This window comes from Lineus longissimus, chromosome 11, assembly GCF_910592395.1.
Source record: "Lineus longissimus chromosome 11, tnLinLong1.2, whole genome shotgun sequence".
NCBI classification, from domain to species: domain Eukaryota; kingdom Metazoa; phylum Nemertea; class Pilidiophora; order Heteronemertea; family Lineidae; genus Lineus; species Lineus longissimus.
The window spans coordinates 5,911,377-5,938,690 of NC_088318.1; the positions used below are offsets into that span (position 1 = coordinate 5,911,377).

General features: G+C 41.1%; 1 protein-coding gene across 2 annotated transcripts; it reads right to left on the bottom strand.

The window, feature by feature from the left end:
- Positions 1-1,747: 1,747 nt before the first annotated feature.
- On the bottom strand, positions 1,748-27,281 carry LOC135495373 (ubiquitin carboxyl-terminal hydrolase 10-like). 2 transcript variants are annotated; one of them, XM_064783909.1, is made up of 12 exons: positions 27,201-27,281; positions 26,262-26,360; positions 24,489-25,788; positions 23,269-23,360; positions 22,612-22,762; positions 21,880-21,995; positions 17,986-18,097; positions 16,937-16,972; positions 14,728-14,843; positions 13,452-13,815; positions 11,698-11,763; positions 1,748-10,832 (listed from the first exon to the last, which is right to left on the bottom strand). In XM_064783909.1, the coding sequence occupies exons 1-12, from the start codon at positions 27,216-27,218 to the stop codon at positions 10,639-10,641; spliced, it is 2,664 nt and encodes an 887-aa protein (XP_064639979.1). In that variant the 5' UTR covers positions 27,219-27,281; the 3' UTR covers positions 1,748-10,638. The 2 variants fall into 2 exon arrangements, with proteins under 2 accessions (XP_064639979.1, XP_064639980.1); XM_064783910.1 differs by lacking the exon at positions 16,937-16,972.
- Between the last annotated feature and the right edge of the window lie 33 nt (positions 27,282-27,314).

Consider the following 27,314-nt stretch of genomic DNA (forward strand, 5'->3'; position numbering starts at 1 on the left):
TATCTGGGGCAGACTCTTTCTGTTAGTTTAGGAGGTGACAGAACCTGTGTATTCTGACAGCATCAGGAGACCGACGGCAATCCTTTGGCAGTGGACCCACGAGGGAACATACCTTGTAGATGACAACAGACGGCTTGTCTCTGTTTGTTTAGAAGTTGACACAAACCGCAGTGTAAATAAAAATGTCAACATCAATATGGTCAGACAGCACCAGTGGTCAGTATATTGCCATTTCTGGCAGCGCTGGAGTTGACACACCCTGCTGATGACAATATCAGGGGACATATCATTGGCAGTGCAGGATGAAACACATCAATCATTAACTTTTAGATGGCTTGCCTCTGACAGTGTTGGTGACGACGCAACTAGTGAAGGTGATGCCTATGTCATAGATGGCTTTTCTTTGGCACTGTAAGTGGTGATACACCCTATAAATGATAACCAGTTAATTTGGCAGCAGGGTAGGCGGTGACACGTCCTGTGGACGACAGGTTCAGGGAGCAGGCGGCTTTTCTGGTAGTGTGGTATGTGATCGATGACACACCCCGTGGATGACAATCGGGGGTCGTCGGACGGCTCCTTTTTTGGCAGCGAATTAGATGAAATACACTGCATATGTTAATATCGTGCATCAGACGGCGCGTCCTCCATTGAGGTGACACTGCGCGCCTCTGCCAGTTTATAGGAGCGACGCAACCTACGTATATTTGACAGCATAGGGATCAGACGACTTGTCTGTGACAGTGCAGGACGAGACATACCCTGGAGATAAAATGTCCAGGGTCGAACGGCGTGTTCGGTGTCGAAAATGACACAACCGGCGTATTTGAAAGCATCTTGGGTGAGACGGCATATACTTGTATTTGGCATCGCATGGTAGTGACGTACATACCCATCAGATGACAATATCACAGGACAGACGCTTTGTCTCCAACAATGTAGGAGATGACACGAACTGAGTATTTGTTGGCATATATTTTTGCGATGTGTGACATATCCTGCACTTCATGACAACATCGCAGATCAGACGACATGTCTTTGGCATCGTAGAATGTCACATACTCTTTAGATGACAGTATTTGAGGTCGACTCTGCCAATGTCTGAGATGACACAATGTGTTATATAGATGTCATTCCCTGTACCTGGAACAATACTGGGGATCAGACGACATGTCTTTGGCAGTGCAAGGTTGACAACCCTGCAGACTGCAAAGTCGCAGAGGGAGGGGGTAGAATGTCAGGAGACCGACTGCATGTCTCTGACAGGATTGAGAGCGACACAAACAGAATTAAGTCTTCAAATGTTGGACAATGCCATCTGTAGGGTGCATCTCCTCCTTTGTGCCAAAGACAAGCCGTCTTGCCCCCCCCCCCCCCCCCCCAATACTTTCATCTGCAGGGAATGTTATCTCCTTCCCTGACCGAGACAAGCCATCTTACCCACAAAATGTTTACCCAGGGATCACCCAGCTAAGATCATGTCGTGCAACCGAGATGTTGTCGAATACACAGGTTGTGTCATCTCCTAAACTGCCAGAGAAAAATCGTCTGTCACATGATTTGTCATTGACCCAGGTCATTGGGTGATATGAATAAAGACTAGCAAATACTTTATCTAAAAATCCATGCACAATTTACACAAGGCCTTTCTGTACAAAATTGTAGTAAAAGCATTTAGTTGTCTTTATTCATATCACCCACTGTCAATATAACATAGGGTGTGTCGAAAAAACAAACAAGACATATATACCGCGACCATGATGTTTTTTTCATATCATCTTCAACTTACATCAATATTTATATCTGTTGTCTCCAAGAGACACTACTGAGAATTAACATCGTCGATTACAACATGGTCTTCATTCCAAATCAACCTCAATTCAACATTATGGAGTTGTGATGCAATCACCTTGGGCTGCATTTAATGCTTGGCCAAAGTAACTCGGATAGTTTTCCATCGTAGAAATACACCAACTAAGTGTAGTATTAAACACATTGATGGCAAAACCAATTCAATGGTCTTCTGTCTATTTTAACTGGCCTGATTTTTGTGAGACCCGTCACCTCTAGTCCTTTCGCTTTGTCTTTGTTTGCAACGTATGAAGTACTACATGTAGTTGGATGTCCTTGAAAATTGTTTTTTATTGATACGTGCTTTGCGGCCAAATCTCACTGATTTTCTAATTTCAATTACCATGGCAAACACAAAGTTTTTTCTACGTATTTGTGTAAATTGTCCATCGAATGCGAATTTTCTATCCCGATTGATTTATTTCTTGACCAATCTAGATGAAATGCTCCATTGAACATATTTTGGACCAAATTTCTTCACAGCATTGTTCATCACCCACTTCTGGACCAATTATATGGGCTTGCAACAATCAACATACCCAAAAGCACGACTGAACCTCCTTAAAGAAATTTTTCAATATGCTTTTTTGGTCAAACTTATTTCAATAAAGAACAAACTTTAAAGAAATCCAACCAGGGTGTGCTCTGCAGAGCCTCATACGTTGCAGTCAAAAAACAAATGATTATCCGATAATTACCACAGCGTCAACTACTGTAAAGATTCAATTTTGAAGTATGTACAATAACTAAGAGTGTATACCACTGCTGTTTTATTCACAGGGTGACGCGTAAAGAATATTTTGAATCAAACTTCACACAGTTTATTTGTGCGAGCATTTCTAATGATGTGTTTGCTAGCAGATTGTACAATGGTCCCTTTTGCACTCGATTCTGGCAAAGATTAATGCCGCAAGATCAAGTGCGGTCTACATCATACTATTATCGCAAAGCATTGGAACTCCTCCCTTGATGAACTGTATTTTGAGCACTACCAGAAGGTGCAAGCATGGGAAAATTGATGACACCAGGTGTTTATATCACTATGATTCAGACTGTACTTTTGACATCAGTCACCAAAATCTTTCTAACATATTTTCATTAGATTTAGACAATCCTAAAATACTTCCAAATTCATATTCTCAATCGAACTCTTCAAATGATCATACAGCAAATATCATCTGGGCCCGGTCATAGGAAAGCATGTTACCTTTAAATAATAACATCATGTTGACATGTTGTTTCATGTACATCTTTGCACATGTATCAACACGTCAGCATGATGATATGAGCTAACATGCTTTCTAACAACCAGACCCTGGTTTTCATGTGATCTTCAACAACACCATAACGGCAAAGTCAATAGAGTAGAACCTCTCTATTAAGGACACCCTCAGGACTGACAAGTGCTGTCCTTAATAGAGTGGTGTCCTGATTAGAGAGGTCAAATTGAATGGAAACAACCAATTTGGGACCAAAACTAGTGTCCTTAATAAAGAGGTTGTCCTTAATAGAGAGGTGCCAGCTAAGGGAGGTTCCACTGTATGTAATTACATGTGTAAAGCAAACACAGACAGTTTAGTAATGACTCGCTTCATCAAACAAATATAAATACAGGATGTTCCAGTAAGTTTTCCTGATCAATACTTGCAAATTCTTTAGTAGTTACATGTATTTCCATCACTACAGTCCTAGTCACAAATGACATACCCCTGCTTTGGGCAAGCTGCGCACAACCTACGCTCTACAGGGCCGCCCAGAATTATTTTTTTCCCTCACACAATAGATACACAATAGAATTCTATTGTGCATGGGAAAAATAATTCTTGGCCACCCTGTAGTACCTACACAAGAGTTACATACACAGATGTATTACCGTGAAGGTTTGTGTATCTCAAGCGGTAAAACCGGTAATCCCACGGCAGAAAACGTTTCCAAGCAGCTCACGGTAAAATTGCAGTCGGAAAATTGGTGCCACCTATCCACAGGGTTGAGCAATATAGGCTGCACGCATGTATCTAAGTTACAGGAACATGCATGTACATGTAACGCATAAACATAAACAAAATTTAGGGATGTCAATTGTCTTTGGGACGACGAATTGAGGGATGTCAATTGTGATTAGGACTGTAGTAAATCATTTAAAACTAATCCTTGAAACTAATCAAATACCTGTTCTTTTCAGGACACCCCATTTTCATCTTTCATTTTTACCGTCTCACTTTCAAATATTGTGTTGCAATTCCAAAAATACATACGCATATTGGCTTGTCATCTGACAATGGACATAAGCTGTTTTGAATATAAATCAAGGAAAACTCTGCTATCAACAGTCATTAGCAAACGATAAAACGTTTCATTAGGAATACACAATGCCTACCGGTTCAGCCAAGGGACTTGTTTTCAATCAACATGTTCAGGGAGCTTCATAGCCTAGTGGTTAACACTGCTGGCTACCACGCAAAAGGGCCCGGGTTTAATGCCGGGGAGAATCCAGGATTGTATTTCTGGATGAACCAGCGTGGCTTTCAATGAACTAAAATTCCTGACTCTTCACAGTCCTTCGAATGAGACTTAAAACCGATGTTCCTTGTATCTGGTGTCTATGCCAGGGCAGGTTAAAGACCCCATCAAGTGGGAAACATGAGTAGCTTGCGTGGACTCTACCTTTGGCCGAAGTCGGAGTCGCTAGGCCAATAAACCCAATTGGCGCATAAACCGTAGTGTCACGCATAAACGTTCATTCCGCCTTGGAGGAGGAATACTCCCTGGAGAAAATCACCTCCAAGTGCAGAGTGAACGCTGTAGAAGAAGAAGAATCAACATGTGTATTAAAACAATGAAGAGAGAGGCATTGTGTTTTCCTAACACTCATGATCCTGACGAAGTCCTATACAAGAAGCGGTAATAACTGCAAAAGCAATTTCAATGTAATATACATTATTTCTTCATAAGAAAGCAACGCTATAAGAAACAGTAAACTTATGTTCAACACCAAGCTCTTCAGCCATTTTCTTCATCAAATAATGATTCATTTATTCATTCTACGCCCCAAACAAAGAAATTCTCCCCTAGAATATTTCAGGACAGGCAGAGCATGATAAATCCTGTGTTCAATCTATAGCATTATTAAGTCAGAACCTGAACTTGCTCGGGTCATCCCATTTGTCAGAATTTGCTGCGTCCCTTCACAGAAAGAGCCAAGCTGGAAATGTCCAGAACTCTTGACAGGTAATACCAACTTCAACAAATCACACCAATGGTGCAACTTGGACATCTGCAGACACATGCAGGCCTACCTCGAGTTTAAGGAATTGATACCCAACTGGAGGTATTGGTCATCTCACCAACACTGCGAGTGAGGGTAGAGCTGAAATATACAGTCCAAAACCAAGGGGACAGCTGACGTTTTGGGCGAAATTACAGCTCCACTCACAGTATCAATTTCTATTCCAAAACAACTTAACTAAACATAGAGATGAGGTCACAGCGACCTTGACTGCCTCAATTTTTGACTCAACCAAAAACCACTCCCGCCAGAACGAGGCACAGAGTTTAGTACACTACAGTGTGGCCCAGAATTATTTTCCCTATGTCACATGATTTGGAAACAGAGTATTGTACATTTTACACTTAAGCTGCACAATAACCCGCTTCCAAATCACAAGGAAAATAATTCGTGGCCACCCTGTATATTAACAGTGCTAAACAGTGCAACTTTACAGTGTTAAAGAATATGCGTCAATCCCAAAATCCCACTCCTTGGAAGAAGCAGGGTTACTGGAATGACAAAACAATGGCCGATATGAATAAAGTCTAGCAAATGCTTTTACTTCAATTTTGTACAGAAAGGCTTTGTGTAAATGTACATGGAGTTTTAGATAAAAGCATTTGCTCGTCTTTATTCATATCACCCAATGACAGGACCTGACGCGTCATTTTCAACTGCTGACATTATTCAAATGTCTGACAGAACATTTTTGGATATTTTAAACTTTCATCCTGAACACACGTTTTATGACCTAATCCTGTATAACATCACTGTTACATATTAATCAGTCGACGAAATAATAAATTATGAATTTAAATTATAAGAAATTAAGTATGCACACACCATTTCCAAATCCAATAGCACACTTTTGCATTATTTCACAGCGTGATGAGTATAATGTTGTATAAAATAACGTACGGGTTACGTACCAGTCATGCTGGGTCACAACTGGATGTATGAAAATCCAAAAGGTCGAATATTTTGCAGTTACAATGTAGTTACATTGAAGAAACCTAACTTGTTTCTGTTAGGCAGGCATTTGGAAAAGGCCCCAGCACAAGTAGCCTGAAGTAAATTGCATGCCCAGAGAAGACGACCTAAGCACATTTATTCTCTGCACATAATTTTTTTTACAGATTCTGGTCCATCAGTTTATGATTTTGCCCCTTTAACGTCTTTAGCAAGTAGTTTTATATAGAGTTTATGTACAGTGGTGGTATGTACACGGTGGCCCAGAATTATTTTCCCTTGCACAATTTAGAATTTTATTGTGTATCCGTTGTGTGAGGGAAAATAATTCTGGGCCACCCTGTAGAATACTTTTTGGATTGAGGGGGATGCATGGATAATCAACTTGTCAAACAATTCTAATCTCTGCACAGAATTGTCTTGCTACAGCTCTGCTATCACCATTTTCCGGTTGGAACAGTATCCTGTTGCATGACCAAAATTTCTCCGAGGATACCGACTGTTTTTTAGTACCATGAGATACTTGTTTGGACCAAGTATTTCAATACCAGCAAACTGTTCAGACATAAACCTGGTGCCTGGCACTGGTGGTGTTGAGAGTAAAAAAGTTGAAAAAAATTTCCACCTGAAAATGTTTTTTCCTGGAACTGCTCTATTGACAAAAGTATCACTCTAAACTCCTGATTTTTGATCCGGTGTCAGAAATTTAGAGCTCCACACAGAACTGAGGCATTGACCTTTCTATTTCTGCTGTCAAATAATCACTTTTTAAGCTGGAAAAAATCAGAAAGGTCACATCCCTTTCAGAGACTATATTAAGCAATCAATCTAGCATAAACAAGCTCATTAGGACACCCAACAAGATCCTTTAGCAATAACAAAGCATGTTAAGCAATATTTTCGTGTCATAAGTGATATCACTAACAAATATTTCGGCATTGCCTATCGCCCTAAACTGCAACAGAACATAAAACGCTTTGTATCCCAAACCATTATCCTCCTCCCCGGCCCAGCGCAAGAAGTAACTGAAAAAGAAACATGTACATGCGGGGATAAACGACAGTTACAGATTCTCTTGAAGAAATAATTACAAAGCAGAGGATTGGTACACAAATTAGGAATCAGAAACAAGAAAATGTAGAATTGCATGAATCGGTCCTCCAATCGCCCAATTATTTTTGATTTGCCATGGTGCAGCCCTCCTTATTGTTTGAAAGGCATCAAATATCATCTTACACCACGAAAAGATCCAGTAACCTTTCTCTTTCGACACCCCCCCCCACAACATTACTTTCAAGTCTGAAATGCTCATATGACCAACTTTTTAACATATTCAGATTTTTTATAACTATATTTACAACTCGTCACCGAGTGGCAACAAACAGGCACTCATGCTTCAAACTATAAAAGCAGGGTGCAGTGACCCTTTAAAACTTGGAGATGTCCTACATTACGGTATACATGTAGCAGCATTGTTGAATTCATGTGCAGGTGAACTTAAAATTGACTTTGCCTACACTTTTGGGAAACCTTAGAGACAACTCTACAGAAAAGGCGCATTTTGTAACAGACAAAAATTGAGCGGTGAAAGGGATATGAAACGACTCATCTCCTTACAAGGCCTAAGCCATAGCATTCGGGTGAGCCCACATTTTTTCTTGTAACCAGGTAGTCCAATCCGATGCGCCAGATTTTTAGCATTATTACACCTTAATATCCTTTGACTATTAACGACTCATCTCCATCTTCCCCAAACAAATGTCTTGCAATTGCAACAGAAAACCATGGAGAAGCTCAATAGCATCTCATGGTAAATTTTGGGTGGAACCTAATTCGGGAACGCTTGAACATCATTTAAACATCAACCATTAATCTCAGCACCAAGGAACATCCATCCCACAAACAAATCAGGCGCACGTCAGGCACTGGAACAAAATACCTCTCAACAACCTTTGCATATAACATTCTAACAGTCACAAACAGCTCCAAGTAGATTGTGCATCCAAAACCAAAACTTCAGCAAACTATTTTATATTTTTTTCATCACATTCACCGGTACGTCCGTCTCTGAAAACGGCACTTCCAAATTTAGGAAAATTTCTAAACGTCCATAACGCGTTCTGTTTTCTTTGGAATTAATTTGCTTCCAAAAACATTGAACAAACTTTGTTGTGCTTCTATTCTGTGGTTAGTCCTTCTCTCAACTTTCAAGCAGAGTAAAAAAGCACATCCTACACTCCCACAACCAAGATTGAGAAGTTGAATTTTATTTCCAATCCTTTTCTGAGGCTCCAAAGTGTATGTCTCGGACCAACTAGAACGTGAGCCCAACCACTGAGAACGTATCCTTACACCTCGACACCAGAAACTCACAAATTGAAACGGACCAGAAGCATCGCGAACTACAAAGGCGCACATTACTCAATACCCCCCCCCCCCCCCTATCAAATCCAACAACTAAGCCATTTGTGCAGCAAAATGTGTAAATTTTATGCAAATTATAATCCAAATTCAAAGTTGCCACAATGCATATGGAATTTTCCAAGATCAGTTCAACACCTCTCTTATACTTATGTGTTGATGCCCTGATCACACCATTGACTTTTGACAATGCAGTAGAAAAAACAAACCCCTGTACAATGCATGCATGTATAGCAAGTATTTAACAAATCCTTGGTATCAGAATGACAGAGTCTTTTCTGAATCAAAGTTGGCACTGAATTACCCTGGAAAGTGCCTGAAAGGCCCGCAATCAGAACCCATTTCATAAAGCTTGGTACATTTGCGACTTTTTATCATATGGCAGCAAATATTCGTAGTATGACTTTATGTTACAAGTAGCCAAATCACAAATGAAATATTACACAATTGTTTGTATAAATGTCTCAAATATTCACAAGAATCGTTCCTGATACTAGCATACTAATGATTGAAGCGCCAGCCGGAACCCCAAACCATAACTTTTTATTGAATAAAAAGCTTGAGAAACACTGCTGCTTTGATATTGCAACTTGGTAGCAGCTTGACAGGCATCCCCTCAAAATGTCATTTGTCCAATTAACACAATCACTTCATCATCCTGACCACACCAGAACAGAAACAAAAAGTTATCAACTTCAACCAATAGTCTACAAAGGCCTACGCCATTCGTTAAAAACTTTGAATTTTAATTGAATTGAGAAATGTTCAATTGCGAAAATACATACTAAATATAAATTTCAACATTGCCATTGTGTAGACTGATATACAAATACTATGAATACCAAGTTTAGACAAATTTGTATTCACAATAACTGCACTACGGCATTGTATATTGGCGGATTTTTATTTAACCGGACGACAAGTAATTATGAACGGCGTACTCCTTAATTAGTTGTCTGACAACTAATGCAACATGGGACTACAGTTTTAAAACTGTAAATTCATATATATACTGTCACTGCCATAGCTTTTTTAGCCTTAACAGCAAGTTTTGCAGGTTTTTGTACACATATATACACAGTAAGCACTCGATTAAAAAGTGGCAGACACCATTCTGATTTATTTTTTATCAGCATGAGAAATCCAAAAGATCTGCTATATACATAATTTCTCCCCTTAGATCAGTGAGAATTTTTTCCCCTAGCTGACTTTTGTACCTTAAGTTAGATTAGCATCATAATGCCCCAGCAAATGCATACCAGTGGACGTAAGACTATTCAAAGCCACAGGAGATCCTCATAAGCTAGATATTAGCTGTACAAACCCACATCATCGCATGTAAGCTAGGTACATGTATTTACATTAGAAGTCACTTGAAAATATACATATCTACACTATGGGCCCAGTGAGATTGATCAATTACTTATAGCAATAAAGGTCAGAGGCATTTTATGGGATTTTCCTACTACTGCGTAGGTTTAATACAATAATAGAAAAGGCAGCTGCAGTATCTGTCTGATTTGACAAGTTGAATCAAATAACCACATTAATCCAACCACAATAGAGGTCAGTATAAGATGCAGAGGTTGAATTTAACCACTGCAACCGCTGCCAAGGCAGTCGTCGCTCTCCAAAATGACTTTGTGCCCTCTCAACTTTCTTTCACATTTTTCAGTACCCAAGGCCAAAATGGCTCCGAAACTAGTGCCCCAATATTTTTTTATTTCAAGGCCTGATGATGTAATATGCCATCCTGTGATGTCACACAATGGTGGGGTCCATGGATTAGCTTGGGATTTTTTGCATTCCCATGGGCAGCCAAACATAAATTTACCAATTGTAGCAAAGTGTGTGCTGAAATTCACTCAGATATTTCTGGGTTGTTTTAAATGCTCACTGCGCCTGCAGTTACAACAATGAAAAGCAGTGTTGTGCCAATCTACTTACTATTCAACAGTAATTTATCACCAAACTCAAACTGCCCACCACACTGACCTTTGTTTTTTGACCGAACCACTAAACTACTGGGCCCAAATACTTTTGTGTGTTTTCACTCTTCATGAATATCGAATACCGGTATATCTCAAGGAAATCCTTCAGTTTTGTAAGTTGGATTTCTCACCAATCCTTTAGGCAGAGAGCAGATCACATCGCCTATAATATAGGAGATATGGAACTTTTGGAGCTGTGAATTTCAAGACTTGACCGACAGGGATAACCTTGACCATGCCGTCGTCAATGCGTATCCAGCCGTTGATGCCGTTGTGGTAGATGTCGACAGTGTAATGGCCGCCAGCGGCGTGCTTGCCAAGATGGTAGATAACTGTAAGAAGGAGGAGAAAAACTTAAAGCCATGAAATTTTGGCGACACTTTAGGTTGGCGTAATCACTCATTTTAATCGGCAATAAACTAGTTTAAAATGGCATTTGCTGCTGAGGATTAACTCCTTTAAAGGGGGACTATAGGCAGGAGCAGAGGGGCTAATTTGGCCATCTTCAGGTGGCTAATAAACACAGTAAGGGCCCTGGGTAATGTCAGATTCAGCACTAAATATATTCCTCGTACAAGCGTGAATCATTTCGACGTACTATGAGATGTGAGAGACCTCTATTGGCGACTTTGTGTAACTTTATCTTGCCTGCCTAGCTGCTGTCTATATTGTCCCTTTAACACACAAATTCAAGTACTGTAAACACCAAACTTTCACAGTTAATTTATTTTTGCGGGATTTCCAAATGACCTAGATTTCCGAAAAATAAATATTGCGAGAAAAAAAAATTTGATGGAAAGAAACACAAAAACTTTGTACTCTGTACAAAAAATCGTGAAAATTTAATTATTTTCAAAAATTTTTGCAAATCGCCCAAAAAATGAGCAGGAAAATTTGGCACTTTGCAGTATGTTATTGACCACTGCCAGGTCACAACAGTGTGAGTTTGAAGTTTGTAGACCATGAATAAGGAAATCGACTTTTTCAAAGAAGTTGGTATGGGCGCTGAGCAGTCATGCGTTTCACAAGTGACAAAAGAGTCACAGTGGCTTAGGCATTGTCCACTAAAGCCTTCTGATGTGTTCCGAGTGTGCACATTTGATTTTTTATTGTTCTGATTCGTTTTTGTTGCAAAGACATTTGGCAGATATTACATGTACATGCACAACTGGAAATAAACTCGTTGATCACTCTTACCTGCAAACAGTTTATAAGATCTTTGTTGATTTGAGACCTTTCCTTTCAGGTTGGTGGAGAGCAAATCTGGCGAAGACAGATAATCATTAAGAATGACAAGATACAAGATAATCAAGCAGCGTAACATGAGTGCAAAATGAAATGGCCAGGGCCATTGTGCTCACCTCATGTGGAGGAAAGATGGATAAAGAGCATGGTATTGTGTCATGTAGTGTTAGGTTTGATGTAGGTCCAAGCAATTACAATTTCCCCAAAATGGCCAATTTACAGTACATTCGACCTCTGTGACCTTGAAAAGTAGGTCAAATCAAAGAAGACCCGGGTGACACATTCAATGGTTGTTAGAATTAGATGTACCTATGATATAAAATTGGTGCCAATCGGGCACGTCATTACTAGGAATAATGGCATTTTGAAGAATTTAGGATTTGGCCCCCTCCCTGGAGGCCAAACGGCAAATCAGATCGCACCAAACTTCGGTACCTGAGATCACCTGACCAAGGGGTACATGTGTACTTAATTTGTGACCAATAGTCATTGCAGTTAAGAAACGTGCCATAGTTACGGCCCGACGGCGAATTTACGCCATTTGACCTCTGTGACCTTGACAAGAAGGTCAAATTAAAAACCTGTGTGACATATACTGTATGGTGGTTAGATGTACTCATGATATCAAATTGGTGGCAATCGGGCAAGAAGTTAAGGAATAATCACATTTTTAAGGTTTTTTGATTTTGCCCCCTGGTGGTCAAGTGGTGAATCATATTGGACCAAACTTCGGTCCCTGAGATCACCTGACTAAGGGGTAAATGTGTACCAAATTTGGTATCAATAGTCATTGCAGTTAAGAAACGTGCCATAGTTACGGCCTGACGGCGAATTTACGCCATTTGACCTCTGTGACCTTGACAAGAAGGTCAAATTAAAAACTTGTGTGACATATACTGTATAGTGGTTAGATGTACCCATGATATCAAATTGGTGGCAATCGGGCAAGAAGTTAAGGAATAATCACATTTTTAAGGTTTTTGGATTTTGCCCCCTGGTGGTCAAGTGGTGAATCATATTGGACCAAACTTGACACCTGACTAAGGGATAAATGTGTACCAAATTTGGTATCAATAGTCTTTGCAGTTTAGAAACGTGCCATCGTTACATCCTAACGGCCAATTTACACCATTTTACCTCTGTGACCTTGAAAAGGAGGTCAAATCAAAAACCCGGAGGATATATGATGCACCTTTGCTAGAAGTACCTACCATATTTTTTTCAAAATTTCCCGACTACTATTAAGGGAGATATTGCATATTTTCACTTTTAACGTTTGGCCCCCTGGTGGCCAAACCATGAAACGAATCGGACCGAAACTTGGTCTCCAAGGTGTCATTACATAAAGGTACATGTGTACCAAGTTTCAACTCAATAGCTCTAACAGTTACGAAACGTGCCCTGCTAACGGACGACGGACGACGACGACGACGGACGACGGACGCCACGGTATGGGATAAGCTCACCTCTGCTAAGAGGTGAGCTAAAAAGCTCATTTTTCTTTTAGCTGCTGGCGGAAAATCAAATCTCTATGACGAAAATGGAAGAATCCGTAACATAAGACAGGATTTACTCTGATTATCAAGCAATCGCGTCCAGATATCTAAGTAACTCAAACAGTGACAGATATTCTAATTATTACTTCAATAAGAAGGGCAACTAGTTCAAAAGCGAAAAGAGTTCCGAAATTGGTCAAACAAACTCACCTTTATTGACTTCTAAATCAATGCCATAATCGATTTTCTTGATAACCTTCTGAATCCCTCCATCCTTGTTGTAAACGAAGCACTTTAGATGAAGGATCAAGACAGGGGGCAGCACCTCCAACATTATACGCCGCGTTGCCTCTATCTCCACCTTCGTCTTGGAGCAGGTAAACCCCTGGAGAGACTCCCGACTGACGAAGCCGTCCAATGCATCTTTGACGGTCCAGACCTTCTCCGATTGGATGTCTAAGGGCAGGGTGAAGAAGGGCTCGAGGGTGGCAGATTCGCGCGAGCCGCTTTGGTGGAGGACCGATCTGATCTGACCACAGAAGATGTTAGACACGGGAGACTTGGAGAAATCGGCCTGGAAGGAAAAATGGAGAAAGAAATTCAACTTTTTTTTCCTGAGTAAATTTGTAAATTCTTCGTGTCGCGAAATTTCCTGGTTTACATGCACAGTAGCCTAATCATTTTTTTTCTTTCCAATACACTGCCACTTACACACACTGTAGTACTTGTTGGATGCAGCCATTGAAAAAACATTTCCTGCTTGAATGTCTCAAACATAAACTGTCCAAGGCTTAAAATGCCAATCTTTATATTGTATCATTTGTAATGTACGGTAACTCAACAAACAGTTTCAAGTTTCTGATGAATTGGGCGAAGATTTATCATCAAATTCAACTGTTCTGTGACAAGGTCATTTTATGAACTCAGCGTTTAAACATTGAAGAGACAGTTGTGTCAAAAAACATTGATGTGTTTGCTTTACTACTGCCGAATGGAAATGCGTGAACCTTTTTCCTCTGTCAACTGTTTTTCAGGAAGATCAGGCCAAAGGTAGTACTTGGCTGACCTCTTGTCACTAAACTGTAATAGTGTGATCACAAATAGTAATGTGACACAGCCCTAGGCAGCCGGCATCAGAATTGAAAACGTGAAAAGCATTTGTAAAGGCTTACCCTGAGTTTAAAGGGGTACGCCGTTCATAATTACTTGTGGTCCAGTTAAACAGAAATCAACTAATAGTACACAATAGGGCGTAGTGCAGTTATGGTGAATACAAATATGTTTAAACTTGGTATTCATAGTATTTGTATATCAGTTTACACAACAGCTATGGTGAAATTTATATTTAGTATGTATTTTCGCAATTGTATATTCTTAAATTCAATTACAAATTCAAAATTTTTAACGAACGGCGTAGGCCTTTTTAACTAAATACCTTTGACCAGAACGATATGAAAAACACTACACATGTAACAATTTTGCTTACCACTCGTGTGACCACGCTCTTCTTCTTGGGTCCCACCTGTTTCCACTCATCATCCTCTTCACTTGACTCATTATCGTTAACGTAGCCATTGGATTCCTCGTGATTAGCCTCACCAGCTGCAAGAATAACACATTTTTCATTGAGTCTTGTTAGCAATACCTCGCAGTTTGGCAGTCTCGTTGGGTATTTCATGATCGACTTCACAGATATCTGTAAACTGAGCCGCAGAACCAATAGGTCCCTATCTGGAAACGAAATGTACCATCTCGGATCAGGAAAACAAACCATCCTTACGTACATTTGTTACCAGGCATAGAAGATGAGCCTAGATGACACCAGGAGATAAAGGAAGAAATTGATGTGGTTTCACAATATTTCACAAAAGGCAGACAAGAGTGAAATGAACAATCAGTCTGTCTCAACCTGTCAAGCTCAGAGCGACATGCGCCTGCTTTTGTTGTGACGGGTCACATCAAAGACGCCAGAAAATGGCTCAAGAGGCATTGTCTAGAATCTTGGACCAAGAAAACTTGATGGTTTGTTTTCCCCAATTCAAGGAGGTGTATGCATGATCTGGAACATTGGAAATTTTAAAACCCAACGTACATCAGAACAGGACTGTCCATCTAAAAGATTAAAATTGCAGAAGAAGACCTATACTTGTGTGCAACCTTTGGGTGTTCATCCATCTTCTATCTTGTTATTTAACATGTGGTAAAGTGCCAAGCCATCACCAGTCACCATGGGAGAAATAGCTCTGACAAGAAGGGAGAGTGCACAGGTTACTTGCATAGCAGAGCACCAGACATCTACAGTACAGAATTCTAAAACACCCGAGTGAGAATATTTCATTTTCATGATGGATAATAGCCTCGTTTTCACCACAGAGGTTTGGATGAGACAACCATAAACCGCTTGGGTTGGTGCAAAATGTGGTTCAGCATTTCAAAAGCACTTGAATTAAAACTACATTATGCACTATCTAATTTAAGATGTTTTAGAATAGAAATTGATACCTCACTTGATATTGATTGATATTGATTGAAATTGATTGTCTCACCCAAACCGCTCGGGTTAAGCTAAAATATTCACCAAAACCTTGGCTACGCCTTGGTATTGGTCTACATTTTAGCTCCACCCTCGCGGTTGGGGTCGAGACAATCAATACCTCCAATTCGGTATCAATTCCTTCAACCTCAACCCCAGGTAAATCATCCTGACTCTCATGCATTTGTGTCACCACTATCAAGATCCCTTTGGGCGATTTATTTAGCGATCTCAAAACATTGCGGGTCAAGATGTAGGTAAATGTACAAGTGGAGTTCTTGGAATATCGACAGTATTGTAAGATGATAAGCCAGGTTGAACACCCGGTCTGCTTCCTCAGGAAATGCACTGCGCAAGGTATAGGGAGGGAATCTTACACTGTTACTGGAAATGTTGGGACTGCCAATCAGAGCAGGGAATGCATGTGTTGTAAGCCTCAAAGGAGCAACAGCGTTATGTAGGCCATTATTACAAAGCTTTCGGCCACCCAGTCACCTTCCACTCTACAGTAAGTTTCCATTACCCGGTTCTAATTAGTAATTTCTCATAAAATGGAAAAATTCAAAATCTGATTGAATTATCAAGTTATTCTGATTTCAATCCTGAGAGAGCTGTCCGTGCTCTGAAAATCTCTGTGCAAATCAATGCATTGCATTCACACTGTATGAGGCAAGGAACTACAGGATGACTCGAGTTCTTCTTGATTAACCCGATAATACAACAACACTGGCAATGACGACAGGGTTGTTCTATCAGGCAGACGTAAAGTCTGACAGTCTCTGGTGCACTCTGATTGCGTAAGAAATTTCCTGTGCCAGAAGTTGTGTGTACTGAAAGTTACGAATAACACACGCTTTTCTACCATCTGAGACTGAGAGTTGAAACAAAAGTGGACATGAGCCAAACACTTTCAGAAAAATAGTCCACTGAAGTACAAATCTACCCACTTCTTTAGCCATGCTCATGTCAAGTAGGACACATATTGTCTGTAATTTCTACCAAAGCACTGAAATTACCCAAGCCTTGTTTGTTAGTGGTCTAGATAAAGAGCGTGACTGGTAAACAGCTTTTAAATCTTGCAAACCAAGGGATTGGAAAGCTACATGGGAGTGTTTAGTAAAAGATACGGGTGTGGTAGCGTTGCTCAATGCCTATGCTTTACCTGACCGCAAGCGCTCCCCAAGATTTTGAAGTTTCCCTAGACAGGAAAAAACAAGAAATGTAGATATCTTGTGGAATCAGCAGCAACTTCTCGGAGGACAAAGCCAAACCTTCCCTGTCAAGGCCAACCAGCACTCTCTCTGTCTGAGCTAATCTAGGCTCAGACTAAAGGCCACTCTTTTCTTTCTACATGTCGGGACCGTAGGCAGATTTATAGCTTCCACACTGTGGCAAGGTTTATGCCAGGACAACCATAGATCCCTGTTCAGGCTTTCAAATCAATTTTGCATGAACTGTTATCAATGCTTGAACAAAAAGTGGCTGATGGCTGAGATGCAACATCCATTTGAAAACATAAAAGTGGCTTTTTGGGTGTCTTTCCCGAGCTTTGCCACATCATTCACGCCACAGTGGGGAAGCTGCATGCTGGTTGTGCCCTTTGTCGCGCGTGGATTGATTTGATCCAAAGGCGGCTGGCCTCGACTCGGAGAGGTGGGAAATCTTTGGAGAATGGATGCCTGCACGGTGTTAGAACTTAGAGGGCAAAAAGCACCAAAAATTTATGTTGAATTCTGTGATTCTGTGTCAAATTATTGAATTGGCTCAATCACAACAACCAGATTGTAATGTGAGTTGTGCCAAAAGCATATTAGGCATTGCTTAGTTACATTTATACATCTCGAATATGTCAAAGTGGCTCATTTTCCCTTCATTGGAATCAAAGATTAACACGTCTTGAGAAAATCAGAGCAACACATTGTCAGCTGGCCAATGATGCTTCACAGGCAAAACATATGGCATGTGGCACCACTCTAGTCAGTCTTTTGAAAACTTGAGTAGTTTGAAAAAGCTCCCCTCAGAAGAACAACCTGAGCTATTTTCTGGAAGATATTCTGGGGGAGTTGACCCTTTTCACTTTTGCTCAGCTACCTACACATGTACATGTATATCGGAAATAGTATCCCACGTCAACATCCGAAGACATCGTCCAGCAGCCTGAAATCACTGGAAAATGGGCCCGACAAGTGGGAAACATTTTCAGTATCTCACCTTTCTCTTGCGCTGGTTTTCCCTTGGCAAGATCCATGACTGCCACCATCTCATCGTGAATGCCGTTCAGAACACATGACAAGAACTCTTCCGCATCCTCTTGTTTACCTTGCTGCATAAGAAAAAAACGATAAGACCCATGAATCTACAACCAAATTTTATCCGGTGCCTTTCCCAAGACTTCTTTTTACTTCACTGGGCGAATCAATGAGTGAAAAGAATCAACCTTAACCACTTAACTGTGCAGGACGAGATATCTCATCATGCACGTGTGCACCGCTACTGGGTACGACGAGATATCTCGTCATACTGTTATACCTTATTTTCTAGTAGTCATATCAGTTCTATGCAATACCATGATCGTCAATGGGGATTCCCCGAAGTTCGTCGATGTTTAGTCTCAAGTTTTATTGAGGTGTGGCAGCACTGTCGGCGATTTCTCCTGGAAATGGCAGCACCAAAAAAGGTGAGGCGTGTTCTAGATGACAATCTTTTGGAACAGATACTCGATTCTGACAATGAATTGTCCGATTATGTATCTTCTAACGATGATGATGAACCTTATGCCCAGAATGCTTCCGATTTAGATGCAACAAGTCAGAGTGGGGATGATATGCCTGACAATGCAAGCTCTGACAGTGGCAGTGATGGTAATATCGGGCATGTGTTAGGTGGTCGCCGTGGCAACCAAGTTCAAGCGCGGGTAATTCAAAATCAACCTCCTTGGACAGATGAAATGGCCAGGGCCATTGTGCTCACCTCATGTGGAGGAAAGATGGATAAAGAGCATGGTATTGTGTCATGTAGTGTTAGGTTTGATGTAGGTCCAAGCAATTACAATTTCCCCAAAATGGCCAATTTACAGTACATTCGACCTCTGTGACCTTGAAAAGTAGGTCAAATCAAAGAAGACCCGGGTGACACATTGAATGGTTGTCAGAATTAGATGTACCTATGATATAAAATTGGTGCCAATCGGGCAAGCCATTATTAGGAATAATGGCATTTTGAAGAATTTAGGATTTGGCCCCCTCCCTGGAGGCCAAACGGCAAATCAGATCGCACCAAACTTCGGTACCTGAGATCACCTGACCAAGGGGTACATGTGTACTTAATTTGTGATCAATAGTCATTGCAGTTAAGAAACGTGCCATAGTTACGGCCTGACGGCGAAGTTACGCCATTTGACCTCTGTGACCTTGACAAGAAGGTCAAATTAAAAACCTGTGTGACATATACTGTATGGTGGTTAGATGTACCCATGATATCAAATTGGTGGCAATCGGGCAAGAAGTTAAGGTATAATCACATTTTTAAGGTTTTTGGATTTTGCCCCCTGGTGGTCAAGTGGTGAATCATATTGGACCAAACTTCGGTCCCTGAGATCACCTGACTAAGGGGTAAATGTGTATCAAATTTGGTATCAATAGTCATTGCAGTTTAGAAACGTGCCATCGTTACATCCTAACGGCCAATTTACACCATTTGACCTCTGTGACCTTGAAAAGGAGGTCAAATCAAAAACCCGGAGGATATATGATGCACCTTTGCTAGAAGTACCTACCATATTTTTTTCAAAATTTCCCGACTACTATTAAGGGAGATATTGCATATTTTCACTTTTAACGTTTGGCCCCCTGGTGGCCAAACCATGAAACGAATCGGACCGAAACTTGGTCTCCAAGGTGTCATTACATAAGGGTACATGTGTACCAAGTTTCAACTCAATAGCTCTAACAGTTACGAAACGTGCCCTGCTAACGGACGACGGACGACGACGACGGACGACGGACGCCACGGTATGGGATAAGCTCACCTCTGCTAAGAGGTGAGCTAAAAATGGACAGCGTCGTGACAGGTTTCAGTTTACTGCTGTACCAGGGTTGAAGGCTAATGTTGCCGATAAGGATGATCCAGTGCAGTACTTTAAACTGTTTTTTGATGATGACATTTTAGCAGTTATTGTGGAGCAGACCAACCTCTATGCTGCACAGTTCATTGATGAGCGCAGAGGTCAGGAGAAACGTAGGTCACGTTATAAACAATGGCAGGACACAAACTCTGATGAAATACGGGTTTTACTGGCTCTCCTTTTTCTACAAGGAATTATTCAGAAGCCAGATAACCAGATGTACTTCAGCAAGCGGCAATCCATAACAAACGCCATTCTTCAGCGATATAATGCCATGTGATCGCTTCCTTCTGTTGTGCAAATTTTTACACTTTGCAGACAACACCATGATGGATCCTGGCATTCCAAATGTGTCCAGGAAGCTCTACATGCTGTACCCTATCCTAAACCATCTGCGCCAGAAATTCAAGTCTGTGTACCAGCCAGAGCAGGAGATTGCAATAGATGAATTGCTCATGATGTGGAAAGGCCGCCTTGGCTGGAAACAGTACATTCCATCAAAGCGAGCACGCTTTGGCATCAAGTTCTACGAGTTGTGCGAATCCCAATCTGGCTATATTTGGGATTTCTTCATCTACACCGGGCAAGACACCGAATACCGTGCTGAGCACCGTGATAACCCATCAATGGGAGCCAAGGTCGTCCTCTCGCTTGCACATCCTCTCCTCGATCAAGGATATGGGATAAACATGGACAACTTCTTCAGTTCTCCAGTCCTGTTTGACTTCCTGTGTCAGCATGAAACAGATGCTGTAGGTACAATCAGATCCAACAGAAAAGGCCTACCTGTCCAGATGAAGCAGAAGCGGTTGAAAAAGGGGGAAAGTTGTGAATACTACCGTGGTAAGTTGATGGCTCTCAAATGGAGAGATAAGAAAGATGTCCATATGCTCTCCACTTACCACAATGGTACCAAAGTAGAAGTTAGACAGAGAGGGGATAAGGTGGTGTCGAAACCCCAAGTCTGCCTTGACTACAACGATACAATGGGTGGCGTTGACCTGAGTGATGCCTATCTGGTGTGCTATCCCTCAGCCAGGAAGAGGCTCAAAAAGTACTACCAGAAGCAATTCAGACATCTAGTAGACATGTCTGCTCTCAACGCCTACTTGCTGTTCAAGAAACAGGGGGGAAAGATGGACAGGCTGACCTTTCAGTTGAATCTGATTGAGGGCATTCTGGCAAAGTACAAGCAAGGGGCACCTGCCAAGCCTAGACGAGGTAGACCTCCTCATGGTGAAATGCCGCAGCGACTAAGTGAGCGTCACTTCCCCAGTCACATTCCTCCCACTCCCAAGAAAGACAAACCTACACGTAGGTGTGTTGTTTGTCAATCTAGGAAGAAGAGGAAGGAGTCAAGTACTACTGCAGAAAGTGTGACAAAGCCTTGTGTGCTGCCCCTTGCTTTGAGCTTTACCACACTTTGGTGAGGTACAACACTGACATTCTGCCGAATCCAGCGGATGAATCGGATGGGTCAGGTGACATGGATGTGTCAGATCAGGATGACTAGACAGGCTAGATAGATTACAGATTGAACTGTGTGTTACTGAGTTACTGTTACAGTTACTGTTGAAATTACAATGCATTGTGTTACAATGCATTGTGTGAATAAAACATACTAAAATGGTATTTTTCGCTAAATTAATCCCCCACTGGGGGTGGGTTAACGGAAAAAAAATTCCACAGTTAAGTGGTTAAAATAGATAAGACATGTAAGATATGCACACCTTTAGGTTGTGTTTTGGCAACTCCATAGACTGATTACTGATAACACACCTACAAAAGCACAGTGGCTTGTTTTTGCATGAACATTAGCTTGATTGATTTCATGCACGTTGCATATGAACTTAATCTGAATAATACCACAACAATCAATCAGCGCTTTGCGAATAATCGTAAATTTCAAAAACATCTAGATTTAATTCTGCCTGCTTCTTTTGGAATTAACTTCTAAATTCAGATTCAAATCAAAGCTTTACCTTAAATGCATCTGTTGACTTGATTTTGGTCAGCATCTTATAGACATACGATGGCTCAAATGGTATACCAGGGCTGATGTCCTGGATGCGATCACGTTTGCCAGGATTTTTCATTCCTGAAAAAGAAGATATTTATTCGATTTATTTGTGAATTCAAGACCCTGGTACATGTTCTTGTGGACCAGTAAATGTAAATGTATTTAGGTCCTGCTGCAAATATGCTAAAGAACACATATTTGATGAAAAAAAACCTTGGCAAATGGAGTATAATGTGACATATTGGTCTGTTCCAGAGGCGAAATTACAAATTTTCATGTCTTTTTGCCGACTCTTTTTAATACCCAACTCTTTCAGCCCGCAAGCCGTATATACACGGTAGGCCACGTTTGATTCACAGCCACAGACCGTATACTCAAGGTTTTTCAAATTCGAATTTCCCGCACTGTCACATGATGCCTTCGCCTTAAATACACTTGCGGTGACTCAAACAACATATGACAATGCGTCGACGATCTTTTCGATTATAGTTGGATTGGTAGATATCAGAGGGCGCCGTATTGTCCTCTGATTTTGAAAGTCTGATTTTCTGAAATTCGCCTCGGTTTTCAAATCAAACCACACAAAACAAGTTATTGGCTGAAAGAGTTAAGTATGTACAGGTTGTCTCTATTTCTAAACATTTTAATTGCCATCAGTAATTCGGACTCCCTGCCAAGCGCTTGACAAACTTACCAGGAAACTTCATGAATGAGAACTCATTGACAAACACCAATAGACTGTCAGTGATCGGTGTTGAGCTCGGACCTCGCAGCTTCTCTTTGATGGCGGACAGTGATTTTAGAAGATTGAAGAATGGAGGACAGGCCAAGAGAGCTTGGAGAGTCTGGATGTGAGTTAAGGATGACAACATATTCATAATTTTTTTAATCTTGGGTTGTGAACAACGCCACACAACAAAACGAAGTACAAATATCTCCATCTTATTCTCATGCCGCCGTACATTATTTTGTTTATTTTAAGCTGCGCACTCAGCAAATTTAGGACATGTAGGAAGCCCTTAGGTCTTGGTATGAACCAAATGATAACAGATGCATCACCTGATGCATTTCATTGGTATTAGAGGAAGTGATCATATTCCCTGCTCTCTGAAGTCCCTTGATTCAAACTGAGATTCTCTGTAAAACTTCTTTTAAAAAGACTAGCGCCCATTTTTATAAGTATCATCAAAAAAACATAATATATTTTTGGTATTATCACTTGGTTTGTGGAGAAACCTGAATGCAGTGATGCTACAAAAATGTATATGCCACCTACAATGAACTAGGAGTAAACACAGAGAAGAAGAAAGTCTGAAACTTGAAAATCATTTCACATTTGATTGAAGGATACAGCATTAACATAGCACCAGTTTCCACGATTGATGAGCCCTCTTGGTTGCAGTGATGCTGGACGGTGGCTCAGTTGAATATCTAAGAGTTGATCTGAAAACATACGAGAGATTATATCAAATGGGCCAGGATTTAAACTAAGACACAATATATGAGGGTTTTTTTGACACACCCTGAACATCAATTCCGATTAATTGCTCAGAAAAGTTTTTCAGGATGATGCAGATGATTTTAATATCTTGTCATCTGAAAAAGTCTACGATGTCCTTTCTAACCTCCACTGCAGACAACATGTAGGAGTTTTAACCTTATCATTCCAGGAGTTGTTCCTCAAGCCATGACCCTTAGCTGGGTGTTCCTCAAGCCACCCTTTGGCTGGGATCGGTGCAAGGCAAGAACTTTGTCGTCAGCACGGAACTACGATTTTTTTGCCCAAAAGGGGCTAGAGCCCTACACTGACTAATCAATTAATCTACTGTACAGTGAAAGCAACATAAAAAGGACTACAAATGCAAAAGAGGTATGCATCATCGCTTAGGATGCAAAAATAAATGGTCCATTTTTTTAGCTTTAACCTCTTGAATCCCGGTGACCGACCAGTCGGTCATTTAGAAATAACGTTTTTTTTTTTCCCAACGACCGACAGGTCGGTCTCAGTGATATTTTTATTCCATTGAGCTAGATCTTTGCTTGTTTTAGCATGTTTGATGTACAGTAGGGTCAGTTAGAGCATACCTGAGTAGATGGCGCCTCGGCACCGGACTTTGGCGGTTGTATGCGGGCGCTATACATCGTGAAAGTCAGACCCAACCACGTAACCACATGATCACCCCGGGATCCCGGGATTTTTGGGTTTCAAGAGGTTAAAACTGTTCATGATAAGTTTGAGGGCCCCGAAAACCACATTATAAACCTCTTGAATACCAAAACTTGAAAATCCAGGGATCCTTGGGTGGTTACGTGGTTGCGAAATTGGGTCCGACTTTAACGATGTATAGCGCCAGCATACAACCGCCAAAGTCCGGTACCGAGGCGCCATCTACCCAGGCATGCTACAACTGATCCTACTGGACATCAAACACGCTGAAACAAGCAATAAACTAGCGTCCCAGCTCAAGGGAATACAAATATCACTGAGACCAACCTGTCGGTCGTTGGGGAAAAAACGTTATTTCAAAATGACCGACTGGTCGGTCACCTGGATTCAAGAGGTTAACTTACTCCCAATATGCTTAGCTGTTTTATCATCCTCAAGTGAGACGGTTTCTATCTTTTCCAATTTCTCCTTCTGGGCTTCACGGGCACGATCCTCCGGGTTTGCCTGGCTGACAAATGGCATCGGCCCACGTGCCGGTTGGCTTGGGGTAGTGTTCTTGAATAACGAAGCCCAAGATGTGGGTTTGGCGGCCGGGACAGGCATAGCAGCAGGCTCGGCAACGGGGGATGGAGAGGTCTCTTTCACCTCAGCAGACAGCACACTGTTCTCACTTTCAGAAATCTTGCGATGGAAATCCGCCACCTCAGTTTCGTGTGGCTTTGTTTGAATCTGTGTGGTTTCTGGTTTGGACACCGGGATATTTCCATCAGCGTCAAACCAATCCACAGGACCAGTTTGAATTGTTTCTTTACTCGACTTTTCAATATTTTGAATATTATCTGAACGATGCGGCACCATTTTATGTACATTATTTTCTATCACTTGTTCAGGTTCCATAGTCACATCCGACGCAAATATACACTTATCATCTGTGCTAAATCTATTTACATCAGTAGCCATTGGCTGCTCTGTCCTTGACCTTGGATCAAAATGTGAATTCTCTATCGTCATGTTGGAAACACCAAATTCTAAATTTGTTGTCTCATTTGAATAAACACTATCATCGTCCATTTCGATGTCTATTGTGACACTATCAGAGGAGTGAACATGACTCAGCGATTTTTGCGGATAAACATTTTGCTGACTACACACATTACTTCCAACATGTCCAAGTGAATTTGACCGATTCTGGGCACTAGCCAGCAGGTCTGAAGGCACTTTACCATCAACTTGGAGACTATCCTCCTTAGTTCTGTAACACTCTAACTGATTGTAATAACCTGGAGGACGTTTCTTTTTATTTCTACGCTCGTATGACTTGGTGGTTGCATCTCGACTCTTAGCAGACTGTTCACTTTCTGTACTCTGTCCAGAATCATGCCCGGGCATTGGATCACCCATGAAAACAACATCATTTTGTTGCTGAAATGCACCACCAGGTGGCAGTGCCCCATACCCAGGTGGCGGACGAAGACTATGCTCCTGGTGTTCTGTTTGACCCATCACATATCGGTTCCTAGAAGTATGATCAACTTGTTCAAAATCTACTGGTTTTGTAGCAGTCTCTGCTGATGGCACAGGAACAAATTCTTGAGCATGAACGTTTAATTTTTCCATCTCTGCTAAGCTGAGGGAATGACCAGCTTCGTCAGAGAAAATCACATCTGTTGAAGAATTTCCAAGACAAGTCTCATCAAAGGGTAACTGAAATGAAAATGGCAAGATAAGAATTGCATGGACTTTTAAATTCATTTACAAAACAAATTATCACAAAGACCATGCACCTAGATGAATTCTGATTCATTTCAGGGATGTGAAAATAGATTCTATCTAAGAGTGAGATACATCACAGGCTTTCCCCATTTGAAAACAGCAAGAGAACTGAACAATTCTTCTGGTGTCCGAAAATCTGGTCGGCTGTGAAGAGCTGAATCACTTTCTCCAAGATATCAAAGATTGTCTTTTAGGAGTAATAACAGCTCTCAAAAGGATTGCAATATGTATCCGAGTTGTAATCGAGCTTTCAAGAGTGAGATCATAAATGTCTTGATCCTGTGTCACCCCATATCCATATGAAAGCCTGAAGTTTTCTTCATGGTTACATTTGATTTATTCACGACAACAACACCCAACATACTAACTTTGCAAGTACTGATAACACTTGCAGGCCAACTAACCTCAACTCCAGCTCTGTCTCCTTTTTTCGGTCGCATCACCTCACAAATTCTATATTTCTCGTCATCTGGAAGACCGCTAAAGTCTCCAAAAAATAAGCCCTGAAATTTAAACCCAGAATTTAACAATAAATTGCCAACTGACTATACTGGAATCATGTAATAGTACATTCGACTATACTGGAATCCTGAAAGCACTATTAAAGCGTTCGAACAAGAACAGCGTATCTCCTACTGCCGGCGACGTGATACAAGAACGATCGCTGCTACACAGAAAAGACAGAAAAAGTGACCGAAAATGCATAACCCCTTGGTGCAGAAGACCGGTGCATCATTCGGCAAAATAACATTTCATGTACAATTGCTGTATGGCCATTGCGGGCAGGCAGAAACAGTAGAAATCTAAAATATAAGTCTGAAAATCATGAACTGTGCATTTCAAACGAAATTCTGGCAGATAGCGAAAATAAAATGAAACCGTGACACGGTCAAATGGATATAGGCCAATCACGAAGTTTTTTTCATATTTTACTAGAATACAAGGCAATTTTCAAACAAATCCGCACAACGTCGGACTCGGAACGAGCCCACCACGACCACTCTGACTCACTAACTTAACTGAGTTGGTAGTCCAACACATCATAAGTTACCACATTCACTCTGCAGACAGTCTGCTAGACAATTATTAGCGAGGCTGTGGCAGGGGTCAGGTCTGCCTGGATATTGTGATTGATGTCTGTCCTAGAAGCACACTCTCATGCTCTGTAGTGTACATTGCAGTGCATATCATGCACGGGCTTGCCTGGCGATGAATCAAAAAATGTGGAAAACACCTCAATTTTCGGAGTTGAATTTCTGGCGACTAGAGTCAAACTTATGAAAACCTTAGGGACTGGTGTGCCACTCTTACACGTGTAGTGTGTTTGTATATTATTTTGCTACCTGATATGAAAAATCCATGATTTTATAAGGTGTTTTCCAGGGTCATGCTTTCCCTAAAAACGCCGACATTTTCAGGCTGTGCACAGGAAGTTCGAATACGCATGCGCACATGGG